The following is a 13,056-nucleotide window of genomic DNA, read 5'->3' on the forward strand; positions in this document are numbered from 1 at the left end:
AACATACATGTCTTCCAGATTATAATTAATTCTGGCCCTGAAGTAACATTTGTTGTACCTGGGATTTAAGTGCCTAAATTCCACCAAAGTTTCACTTTGAACAGTGAAGTGCTTTTTGGGTCTGACATCTAGCAGATCCACATTTAAGCACAAACTGCAGAGGAAACATTGCCAAAAGAGACATAACTGCTTAGAGCAAGAAAATTGTGCCTCTCTAACGTACTAAAATTAAGTCAATCGTGCAGCTGTTGAGACTAGAGGGAATGGTTGATGTAATTTATTTGGATTTAAAAAAGAAAAAAAAATCCATATAAAAATATGCCTACCAAGAAGCCATTAAAGCAAATGCGTATTAAGGAAGTGAGAGCTAAAGTAGTTGTGCATTAGAAACTAAGAGGTAGAGCAGGATTAAATGGTTGATTTTTTTAGCATGACAAAAGGCTAATGGTCTAGTGCCCCTACTCTATTCAACTGGTGCTATCTGAAAATGGGATGAGCATGCTGCTGGGGAGGTGGCACTGTTTGCTGCTAGCACAGAATTACTTCAGTTAATCAGAACCAGGGAAGATTGTGATTGACCTGGGTTAACAAAGTGAATAAATGGGCAGTGTGATGCAGATGAAATGCAGTGCTGAGAAATGCAAGGTTGGGCACACATTCAAGAGAATAATTGGAAGTATTTGTAGGCTTTGCTGGGCTCTAAATTAACCATAACTATTTAGGTCATTACTTACTATGTCCAGACTAGTAGAATAGTGTGTTGTAAAGGGATCTTACGAAAACAAAAGATAAGGTGAGACCATGGGGGATGGCAGTAGCACAGAATAGAAGATGCAACTCCCATCCATAGATCAACATGAACCCATAATTTTGTTCTTGCCCATCTCTTAAAGCATCCTGACAAAAAGTAACTCTGAAGACTGGCAATTAAATAATTAAGGAGGTGGAGGATGCTGAAAACAAGGGTTTGTTTAGCAAGAAGTTAAGTAATAGGAAACAGAGGGCAAGTATTTAAGACAGTGAGTGGTGTTAAGAATTCAAGTTAAAAAGCTCCTATTTATATTGTTAGTGCCAAAAAAAAAAAAAAAAAAAGAAGTGGTATATTTAAAGAGAATTAAAATTAATTATTTTCACAAGAACCTCATTAACCCTTGGGAATCATTCTGTTAAGCAATCATGGAGGCCAAATGTTCAGGAGCATTATGTTATTTTAAAACAATTCTAATGCTACACTAGTACTGGACCTGTTATTCCAATGCTATCTGCAGAGATCCAGCTTCTCCATTAAAAAAACCCACACAGGTACTAACTGGCTGCCTCCTATTTGGGAACCTGAGCTTCTAGTGTGCACTGATGTTTTTGTGCTCAGCTTTGCTCACTAAACTTTGAACTGGTTGGCAGTGGAGAGTCTACATCGTGCCAGGGCTCCTACTTCACCCTACAAAAGAAGGTTTGCACCCAAGGAAGAAATGGTTCAGCACACAAACTTTGCTGTAAAAAAATTTTCTTTATGGAGCTACCTATTCTGAGTGTAATTTATCCAGCTGTGATTTCCCCCATCTGGGAGCCCAGAGTGATGTCTGCAGCAGCTGGTGCACGATATTGAATGGTCCTTTAAAATCTCCTTGCTGCTGAGCAGAGGCTTGTGTGATTTTCAGTAGCATTTATAAGCACTCAGGCTGCACCATGGTGTGATCCCCTGCACATGCCAGGAACTTGGATGGGGAGAGGCTGAGATTAATGATGACATAATACACTAAGAAGAGATATTAATGCTCTTAGGCATGAATTAATGAAATACCATTGAGAATTTATCCTGCATGAATAAAAGGATTTGGAAGTTGCCGTTCTAAAAACCACATGAAGATTTTACTGGAAAAAGCCCCAAACACTCTGCTGAAATAGACGGGGTCCTAACAAACCCTCACTCCAGACTTTAGGCAGAGCCAGATGATTGAGCTGGAGCCATTAACTGAATTCCTACTAATTTACAAAGTGTTTGTGTAAATGAAAGACACAGATCTCTTGCTTCCAGGGTTGTGACAGTGATAATTTTTTATTTCCAACTCAGTGCAAAACTGTGGTGTAACCATGGAATAGAGACCCAGCACACCAGTGGCATCCATAAATCTGGGATCCTCATCCCACAGTGAAGCCATATAGCAAGATCCTTGCTTGATGAAATGGTACCACTGCTCTTCATAAATGTGGAGGTGATTGTCACCATTTATTTTTTAATAAATTAAGGAATGCTTTAGTGTGATGTCTCTGGGGTGTCTTTGCAGGATTACTTAAAAACTGAAGGATTACTGCTGAATCTCATCTTTTTAAGTTCTTCATTGTACCCTAGAATTAGTGAATTAAAATGTTGTGTGTGTATATCTATATATATTTATATGATTGTCTACCTGTAGCTTCTCTTGATTTTGAAAAGCAATTTTATTCAGAGATTAAAAGTTACACTACTGTATGTTGTCATATAATCAAATCTAGAAGAGAAGTTTTGTTATTTTTGAGGCAAAGGACAGATAACGCCAGCTACAGTACACAGGGACCATTTCCTTTTTTGTTGCTCTGTTAATATTTGTTCTGAGTCGTAAAAAAAAAATTCCTTAAAACTTAGGACATCAAGTATGACACATATTTTATCCATAATTTATGGCAACTTGAAACACCTTTTATTGCCTACATAAGTGAATATATGTAAACTTTATTAGTAACTTCATTTCAAATTTAAAATAAGCAAAGGTGTATTGTAGAATTTACAGATAAAGGTTAGTTTTAACTAAAAAGGTATTACCAGTGTTTCTTCATGTTATGGTTCACTTATGTAGAATTGAGATGTATTTTATATTAGACAATGCATAGCACCATTATACAACAGTTCACTAAATGCACATCCCATTCAATCTTTTGTAGGAACTAATATAACTGGACTGAAGTTACAAGGAAGAATTGAACTGAGCCAGTAGGGTTAACACTGATACTAACAGGAGATTACCAGCCATAAGAAAATTACAGCTCTTCTGAAAGACAGTGCCTAAAATAGCAACATATTGTGGGCACCATCATAGGAACTGGTTAACTGATGACCCTGAAGAAACACTTGTTTCCATTAATTCTGCTGCCATTATTTTGCTATTCTTGAACTCTTCCTCTGAATTCTTCTGTCCTTCTGATCCCAAGACAAGATGGCAGGAATGTTAGAAGAGAACATAAATTACAATAAGCTGTCAACTATATAATTATACGGTAACCTACTACACTGAGAAATTACACCAACAGAAATTTGGCAATGTATTGGCTGCTAGCTAAACACAGGACACTCACTAGCTCAACATTAAAAGAAAAAAAAAAACAGGCTCACTAAAAAGCAACATCTACATTACAAAGAAGCTAACAAAAGAATTCCCTTATGATACTTAGGTTCAGCTGGTTCATCTTAGGTTCATCAGCTACATTTTCTTGTATTATGAATACTTGTTACATTTGCAATTGAATATGTATTTAAGATCACAATGCTACAAACCTTTCTCCAGTATGTAGTTCTGCCACCTTTAGTTAGACACAAAGGAGTAATTGCTTGAAATAGGGTTGAAGATTCTGCAGAAAGTTGATGATGTTATTAGGTCATGTGTACTGTAATTACTTGACGACCATAATTTTGAAATCCTTAAGAACATGATTTCCTAAGTAGTAGGCAGCAAGTATGCTTTTGCCAGACAGACTAAGGGAATAAATTTTGCTCCAAGGAGTTTGCTGTGCACCCTGAATCAGCAGATTCTAAGAACGAAGTCCTGTTTCATAGAGACTTCAGATTTTTAAAGCATCTCTACTAAAGGAGCAAACCCTTTCTGGTTAAATTTTCTGTTTCAGTGACTCTGTGCAAACACAGCAACTTTTAAGTGTTAAGGAACTTACTGGCAAGAGTTACCAGTGGCTGATGGTGGAAGATGCTTTTTTATTTATGAACAATTGCTACAGTGTCACAGTCCTGAATAGATATGTTGAGGTTACCTGAACCCCACCATTCCATCTCAACCTGGATTTTAGTGTTTTAGAGCTTGAACCTTCTCAGCAGTGGGAAGTCTTGCCCAAACATTCTTCTGAAATCCAAACTTCTTAAAAATGCATTGATTTATTTTCCAAAAGGACTTTATATATTTCAATGCATTAGAAGGTAATGATACAGCTTTTGAGTGAACTTTTGCTGTTATCATACAGAAAATCACAGCGGCCACACGTGAAACTGTGGCCTCTGTGATGATGGGGCATTAATTTGGGAATTATTTGAAAGAACACAGTTTAGGAAGTGGTGACAAATGCAGTCCTTGATGCTGTCTTTGAAAGGCCCTGGATGAGAGGAACAAAAGAGGCTTGGAAATCAACACAACAAAGATTTCAGACTTCCAATTTAGCTGCTGATTTGTGGATAACATCTTGGGCATCAGCTGCCTTCTGCAGCTCTCTAGCTTGATAAAAATAGGGACAGTCGTGCTTATTTATCTAACACAAACCAGTGCCATGATGGATGAATTATTTAGATAGCACTCAGAGTGCTGGCCAAATGCTGCTTATTTGTGTTTTCCCCACTGCAACAATGTATCTTCATCACTAATAATTAACTGCTAATTACTGTTGCCAAGAACATGAGAATGGTGTTTACCACCTTATTTTTAATTTCAGTGCAGATGCCTACTTAAAAGTTATGCAAATATATGAATTTACAGTACATTTTCCTAATGACCCTGCTATATCTGGGTTTGATCCTATTCAACTGAGACAAAGGAACAGTAAAGATGACCTGTCTTCTGTAGAGCTATAGACAGTTTCTGTTGAATTCTCAACACTTAAATCATGAAATGTAAAGATGCCATTCTAGGTAGGGCACATCTGGGTCGAAGGACTGCTGATGCCAATTATGCTTCGTACATAATAATGCACATTTTACCTATTTGGAAAAAAAATTCACATTTATTTACTGTCAAACAGGTGTTAAACTTTACACTGGGTATTAGTGATGGGCTCATTATTAACAGGTTTACACAAAGGGATGAAAAAAGCAGAATTTTGTTGAAACAATTTACATTTCATTTGATTTTTTTATCATAAAATAAATTAATTACTAAATATAGGCAGAAGGAATATGGAAGAGTTATAGTTATGTTTTATTTATTTTTTTTAAAGGACAGGCACCTTTTATTCACGAGAAAGCTTGTGAGAAGTGTCCAGTGTCCCCTTTACCCCTTACCACCCAACCCTGATTAAAGGATGAACAGGGAATTGAGTTACAATCTTTGTTAGCTACACCAAATTTGTGCAAGGCTTGGCATAATTGGCTTCTAAAACAACTTTCTCCCCAATTATGTTTTTTTTTGGCAATAAAAATTCAAAACTTAAGAGTAAAAACTAACTTGTCAAAGCAGAACACTGTTTACAGTGAAAAAAATAAGTGAAAACAGGTAGAACTTGCATTTTAAACAAACTATCGCACTATGAACAGTGTAAGAAAAACAGCTTATAACATATGTGCAACCAAGAGCTTTTCACAATATTTTCTTCAAACTCTTTAAAATTATCTTTTAATGACAATTATATTTCAGTTGGACACAAATGTATTTATTTTACCCTAGCAATAGAACAAAATATAATTTCTTTAGCCATTTTTTCATGAGAACGGTTCATTGTACAGTTGAGGAAATATATGAAATAAGGCCTGTGGCTTGATTGCTAGTGGTTAGACATGTATTCAATCTTTGCCCTAATGGAAAAGATTTGCAGTGAACTGCAAATTGATGCAGAATATCTCTCCTGCTTTTGCAAGTCTTGTCAGGAACAGTAAGGTACAGTAAATTTGTCCCACAGGATTTTAAAGCCTACGCCTTGTATATAATACAATGTAGGCCTAGGAAAAAAAAATGGTGCAGCCATATTTACAAATTTAGTTCACAAACTGCTGCAGTAAAATGGCTGGAAAGTGTTTATTTCTCTTTTTTTTCACAATTTTGTTAAATTCAGCAGCAGAAGATATCGTAAATACCATGTTGGTATTTCTTTTCTTTGTAACAAATAATTCATTTTAGTATACTCTGTGTATATACAAAGTTTTTGCTTTATAAAAATTCACAGAACTGCGAGGTCCAGTCATCCCTGTTACTGGAGAACCACAGGGTCAACAGAATTGTCTCTTCGAGCAGATATGAGGGAGCCTGCACGGGGCCAATTAAGTCTTTTGTAATACTTGAACGTGACCTTTAATATTTCTTTGCTACACTATTAAAGGCTTGTCACTAGTTGCATTTGTCCTTCTCTAACATCTCCTTCTGGAATACATCCTTCTTTGTTAATGGGAATGATATAGCCGTCGCTATTACCCCTGCTGATTTGATAGTACATCTGGAGCTGGTGGCCAGCTCCTAGGTTTGGCATGCTCTTGTAGTAAATGTCCTCGTTTTCACTCCTCCTGGAGGGAGAGAGGTCTTCTTCAACGTCGGGGCTGCTCTCTGGGTAGGGAGAGTCTCTGAGGTTGGGCATGCTCGTGTAGAGAGAGTCTCTGTTGGGGGACTGGAGGTGGTCGTCAGCCTCGGCTGTCAGCTGTGAGACGTAGCTGTCAGTTCCCTCGGTCTTCACTTTCTTCTGGGGCTGGTACAGAAGGGAGTGAGTCCGCTGGGGGATGAGCGGGGCCTCCAGCTCTTTGTGGTGCAGCTCCAGCCCGGGGGCGTCGCTGTGCATCAAAGATGAGGCGTCTGCCACGATGGCGTCATCTTCGCTACTGCTCCCGCCGATCACAGCCTTGGCTGGCAGCGCCCGCTCCAGGTTGTGGTTCTTGCTGCCGCCCCGCAGGTTGTTGTGCACTAACTCTGAAATGATCATTTTCTCAAAAGCTGCATCATTCAGGCTTAGTCCACAGTCTACAACTTGCACGCTGTCGTTATAGTCTCCATTGCGCAATGAGTAGCTGTTGTTGAAATTACCATTTAGCGGTAGAGTATCCATGGCACTTGTATCCCTGGCATTGTTCAGTGAATGTCCTGAAATGCAAAAGGACAGCTCTGGTTATTGCCTGACGTGTTTTTATCACCTTTTTTTTTGTTTTTTGTTTTTTTTTTCTTTTTAACAAAGTTCTTTAATGTAGTTCAGGACAAAGTTGTACTTGGAAGTAAAACTTGAGAAAAGTTAGTTTATTGAACATTCCCAAATGTAAACAGTTGCACACCTTATAGGAAAGATGCATTCTAAAAATAGTAATGTGTGTTTCCTGTGGGGAATAGTGGCATTTGAATTTCGTAATTTAGTGTCAATTATGTGACTTTTCCACAAGGAACTGTTCACTCCATGCCCTTGCATATGTAATGCAAAGCAATTCATTTGGAAACATCTATGTTTTGAAGTACATCACCATGATTTAGAAAAAGAAAATTAACAGAATTTGTCCTAAACAACACTAAATTAAAAAGGAATTAGATCACAGACATAACTGAAGGTAAATGTACAACATAAACCCACATAACTGGCAAGCAACTACTTTAACAACATTTCTAACATTTTTTTTCCTGTTTTTTTTGGTTTTGGTTTTTTTTTTTGGAGATGAAGTAAAGAAAAGAATGAAAAAAATGGATAAATACAAAGAATTCATGTTAAACAAGGACAGCCATCTTTCACACTACAGGGACCAGGGCCCACAAGCACCATCCAACAACACGATAGACAGCAGGTGGAATGACTCACTTTGGACAACTCACATCATGTCTGTCTGCTCAGGCTATCTGGCCTAAGAGTAGCTGATATATAAAAGAAAGTAAAATGATTTATTGTAACATGATGAAGAATTACTGAGCTTCTCAGCAACTTAGTCAGAGCAAGGGTTCAGCAAATTAGATTACTAAGCAATAACAGCTTTTCTTTTCCCACTTAATGTAATTTTTTTGCACTAATATTCTGTCTGCCAACAAAGGCCCCAGGCTCCTAAAGGTCAAAGTTTGCCTGCAGTCTGCATCAGTCACAGTGACAGCACTGAATGAACCAGAATAGTTAATTAAGAGCTAGGCCCACAGTTACCATGGGCATGGAAGTCAAATGCAGAAATGTTAGGAATTTCTGTAAGTATGGGTCACAGAAATTAAACCAAAGAATAAATATTAGTTGTGGAATGGGAAGAGGAAATCAGCCATGGCTGATATCTCATAGCTGTTGAGGGAATGACAGATTGGGTAAGTCTGCTGAAAACATGAAAAGGAGTTTAAGAGGGGGGAAAATGAAGTCTTATGATGATTAAAGTCTTTATGCTTTGGGTTTGGCTTTTTTTTCCGATAACTCGATAAAGAAAAGGTTTTCCTATAGACACAAAGACATGTAAACTATGACAGCACAGTGCTTCCCAAGCAAAGCAAAAGCAAAAAAAGAAAAAAAAACTTTGCAAGAAATTAAACAGTCTGAACCATGGAAATTGGATGGTTAGAGCATTCCTAGAAAAGCACTATATCTACAGATATGTCTGGAAGTAAAGAAAGAATGAAGTGACTTTACTGAAATGAGACTGACCACTGTGAGGCTGCTGCATAATATGCAAGGCTTGGAGGAGTATAAGGGAAAAGTTTTTTGGAAAAGATTTTACATTTTCTCATTTTGTGGATTTATTTTTTCATAATTAAAGCTGCAGCTTATCTTAGAAAATTCAATATTCCCTGGAAATGTTGTTTTCAATTAAAAAGACATTGCATTTTCTCATGAAAAGATTTTTGTCTTCAACTTTGAAAAATAGAGTAATCATTTCCAAATAAATTCTGAGCAATTTGCAAGTCATTTTGCATTTGTGTTATTGCTAACTCTTCTCCATGTGTACTGATTTTAACAGTGATGAGGGTTGTTTGAAAGGCCTCTCTAAGCTTTGATTAAACAACTATGTAGTTTCGCAATTTCATGTATGTTCCAAGATTTTTCTTGCAGTGGATTTAGCTGTGCAGAACATATGGCATTTATAAAAGTAGACAACACATGGACCACATGCTGGATTCATTTCCCTCATGAAAGTAATTTAATTCTATAATTTTCATTTTCTTTTCCTTTGCTAAAGAGATATCAAAATACATCTGATAATCCAAAATGAGTTTTCTATGATATACTGCAGAGTTAAGCATGCTAGAATATATTCAAATTGGTTTGATGAGACAAATTTTGTTGCCCATGATCAGGTAATTAATTTGAAATCTTTCATAGCCTGTAGCAAGATTACTGTAGGAATGTAAAAATATAAGTAAATTATTAAGCATTTCGGCATGACACCACTTTGGTTTTAAACAGCAAATTATTTCAGCATTGAATAACTAGTGTTACCAATAGGGCTTGCTACAGACCTCATGGTGTTTCCCAAAAAGCAGTTTGCAAGTACTTTTTGAATGTGGAAACATTTTATTTGCAAATTGTGAACCACTTGCCCGCTGAGTCTACTTCATGACCGCTAGTTATGTTTTAATTGTGCCCATTAAAAATCATGCTGAAAAAATTTACATTTGATAGGCAAAGTTAAGTTTTACTCCCATACTTGTCTCTCTGTAGGTTGCTAGAGGAAAGCATAAGGAAAGTAAGAAAACAAGAGAATGAAAATAGAAACTACAGTTCAGTTAAAAAGGAGACTTGAAATAAAAACTGGAAACAAGGTTTTATGAGCTCTTTTTCAAAGATTTATCATTCTATTTACACTAAAGTGATCTTAGGACTCATCAAACAGTATCTGCAAGATATTTACTGATGAACTGCAACATCATTAAAAAAAGCAAGTAGATAACGTAACAACAAAATGTTAGGTAAATGATGACACCCTTTATTCCTACAGAACTAAACTTTTCTAACTGGTAATCTCAAGATTTTCCTACAGGAAAATGATCTCCCATAAAGCTGCACTATACTATAGTTTAGATCTGTTTGACGCTGGATACAATTTTCCACACCGGGGTATCCAAAGGTGTCAAGATGCCTTGCACTGCTTTATTTTCTCATCCATTCCATAAGCAGGGTTTTCTCAGCAAGCTTTAGAGTCAACCTTATATTGCATAGACATGATACCTCTAAGTGATATTTATCTTGAAGATGGGCTCTCGGACCATGTGGTGTCAGTCCTTTAATAGTATATTAAGATTTATGCCACCTGTGTTAAAAACATGGATAATTATTGGTAAATACTGTTAGGGCAAAGGCATTACTATAATATAGTGCAGTTTTACAAGCTGACATTGGCAACACTGCATTTCTCGAATTTATTTCAGAAATTCAGACTGTACGGCTGGGGTATTGCAACTCGAGTTTCTATCTAGGGAAAAGAGGGAATTTGGAGTGAGCCAAGAAAAGCAGTTTATTCAGGAAGTATAAGCACACCTGGTGAGTTAAACACAGGAGCTGAAGGGGCATTACATACAACTGTTTCTGCGAGCAATGTGTTATAGGGGTTGTTAGTGCCGTGTGGTCGAAGAAGAGGGTTTGTTAGTAGGTAATTGCCAGTCATTCCTAAAGCAAAAGAAACAGAAAAAAAATGTCAGTTGCTTAATTTTAGCCTGGCAGTTTCAATAAAGAATAATTTTTATTCATCATGAATCATGTAGGATTTCTAAGATGTAATTCAGCTGAAAATTTCTGGATGTATTTGAGCTATGCATTGGCAATGGGAGCAGGAAAATACAGTTAGATTCCAGTAATTCACAGGTGCTGTCCAAATCCCCAAAGTAAACATCTAGTGAAAATGATATTTACTAATGTATACAAAATCACTGTTACACAAGAGTAGCAATTAAATGTTTAGAGACCAAGGTACTACATAAAGCTATTAGGACTTTAAAAATGATCATAGGGAGCACTTCTGTCCAGAATTGACAGAACTGAATTTCTCAAACTGAAAGGCATTGAAAAACCTCTTATGACAGGATCAGAGCTGTTACTCACTTTATTAAAAACACACAGATAGTGGAAGGGAATTGCTGTTTTCAAACAGACAGTGGATGACAAATTGCAAGAAGCATATCTTAGTATATGCAAAAGTATGCATGCTGAGGGGAAAGCAAAATATTTGCTCTAAGAAATCAGAGCATTCACATTTTCTCCTGGGACAGTCATGCTGCAAACGTATCTGCCAGGTTTTAAAAAAGAATTCCTTGAATGACAAATTTCTTTAAACTATCAGTTTACAAACAATGTAAGACAAAGAAAAATACTACACGAACAGACTCTTTTAAACTCTTGTAAATTCAAGTTTACATGTTAACGCAACACCATTTAAACACTCTCAGAATAATCAGATAACAAACGATCATATTTTGAGAAATTATTAAAAAGTCAATTGATCTCTGATTTCTAGCTACTACAAGAAAAGTGCTGTGTTTTAAAAATTAATTTAAAAATTTCAATAAGATTAAATTCAAGTTTCCTTTTTTTATTGCTTTGCAAAGCAGTACATCAGGATCAGTGCATTATAGACCCAAGGACAATTAGAGAAATAGCTCTATTTTTATAGTATAAATATTTTTATTTGTCAAGTTATTATATATATTCCAAATATTAATGCTTTTGTACTCCCAGAGCTACTTAGCAGCAGAAATGAGCAAAAATTTTTAACACTCAGAGAATTATGGTCTGAGTATGCTAATCTTATTTGAAAGTTTGTATTAGTGATCAACTAACAAAATTATCATAGTTTTTTCCCATTGTAAGGTACTTCTTACCAGAAATAATAACTGAAATATATTCTGCTTGGCTTTTTTTTTAAATTTGCACACTATATTTAATCTTAGACTAATTACATGTAATTTACAGTTATTATATTTTTCAATCCAAATTTCTTTTTTACAAGAAAAAAAAGCAATTAAAAGCTTGATTTTTATTTTAAAGGGAAAATGGCACTTGCCATTAATTATTAAACTACCCTAATACGTATGTCTCACTGAGATAGTGACAAAATTATAACTGAACAAAGTTGATAACAAATTTTGTAATCATGGCAGAACATCTCCAGTGACTTGAGTCTGGAACCTGAAACAGGGAGAAGCTGCTGAGACCTCTGTTCAACACTGGGTTAACAGTGCAGCACAGTTAGGGCAAACCTCAGGAGTCAGAGACAGCAAATTAGAGAAATTACCAAATTTTATGTGCTTGTATTTTTGGAATTTTAGTATGACACTTAAGGAGACATGAAAAATATACATTTTCTATCTATGAGAAGTTACTTAATTTTGATTTTTGCCAGAAGAACATGCAGGGGCAAGAGGGGTGGGAGGAGCAGTGAGACACACAGGTCTTACCCACTATGCACCAAATATCAAAAGTAGAATCATGCTTTCGGATACCTTTTGCTTTGCAAATACCACAATTTTACTTCCAAAATGAATGCAAATACAGGTTCCTGCTATCAAATCCTGAATTTGGATTTTCTGTTTGAAACTTTCTGAGTGGAGCAGGAACTGGTTGCAGTGTGACCAGGGCTGCCTGCTCTTCACTGAAGGACTGGGTGGAAGAACAGGCTCCAAACCTGGCTTGCACAGAGCAGTCCTCCCTCCACTGCTGGCTCAGACTGCCTCCAAAACACAGCAGGGAGGGGAGAAAGGGAGGGACAATCTGTCTTGGTAAACACCCTTGTCTTCTGTGTGGACATGAGAATGAGGTTACAGATTTCAAAGTCTATCTGAGACGAGAAGTTTTGAGTTTTGACTTCTCTGTGCCTGAAAATCTGGATTCTGTCCCATGTTACAGATATGATGCTCTTTGAAATAGAGAAGATAAATGATTTACAGACATCTTTTGCATAGAAATGATATCAATTAGATTTCACTGGGAAAATTTCTGCACCTAAAAATCAGTCAAATATGCATTAAAATATTACTGCACTCATATTTCTATTTCAGATTTAACCTATAAAGGTTAGGAAAGATTTAAAATTATGATCTTGCTTTTAAGCTAAATTATTGATGAAACTAATTTAAATACATTCCCATGAATTGAAGAATTCAGCTTCTATAGCAGGGGCCAGTTAAGGGAACATGGTTTTCAAAAGTGCTGGTGGATAACTTTAAAAAT

At 36.4% G+C, this 13,056-nt stretch overlaps 1 protein-coding gene across 30 annotated transcripts in view; it reads right to left on the bottom strand.

Moving 5' to 3' along the window:
- Window positions 1–4,945: 4,945 nt before the first annotated feature.
- Window positions 4,946–13,056, bottom strand: part of ADGRL2 (adhesion G protein-coupled receptor L2) — a 311,598-nt gene continuing 303,487 nt past the window's right edge. For 9 of the 30 annotated variants that reach the window (XM_064720284.1, XM_064720297.1, XM_064720294.1 and 6 more), the window contains 3 exons: window positions 10,372–10,500; window positions 9,542–9,559; window positions 4,946–7,031 (listed from right to left, as the gene is read on the bottom strand). In XM_064720284.1, the coding sequence (XP_064576354.1) occupies window positions 6,277–7,031; window positions 9,542–9,559; window positions 10,372–10,500 (902 nt within the window). In that variant the 3' untranslated portion in view covers window positions 4,946–6,276. Of the gene's footprint in view, window positions 7,032–7,728; window positions 7,782–9,507; window positions 9,560–10,371; window positions 10,501–13,056 lie in introns of all 30 variants that reach the window. The other 21 variants (XM_064720306.1, XM_064720304.1, XM_064720305.1 and 18 more) reach the window with 6 other exon arrangements.

This window comes from Zonotrichia leucophrys, chromosome 8 (assembly GCF_028769735.1).
Source record: "Zonotrichia leucophrys gambelii isolate GWCS_2022_RI chromosome 8, RI_Zleu_2.0, whole genome shotgun sequence".
Classification (NCBI taxonomy): Eukaryota; Metazoa; Chordata; class Aves; order Passeriformes; family Passerellidae; genus Zonotrichia; species Zonotrichia leucophrys.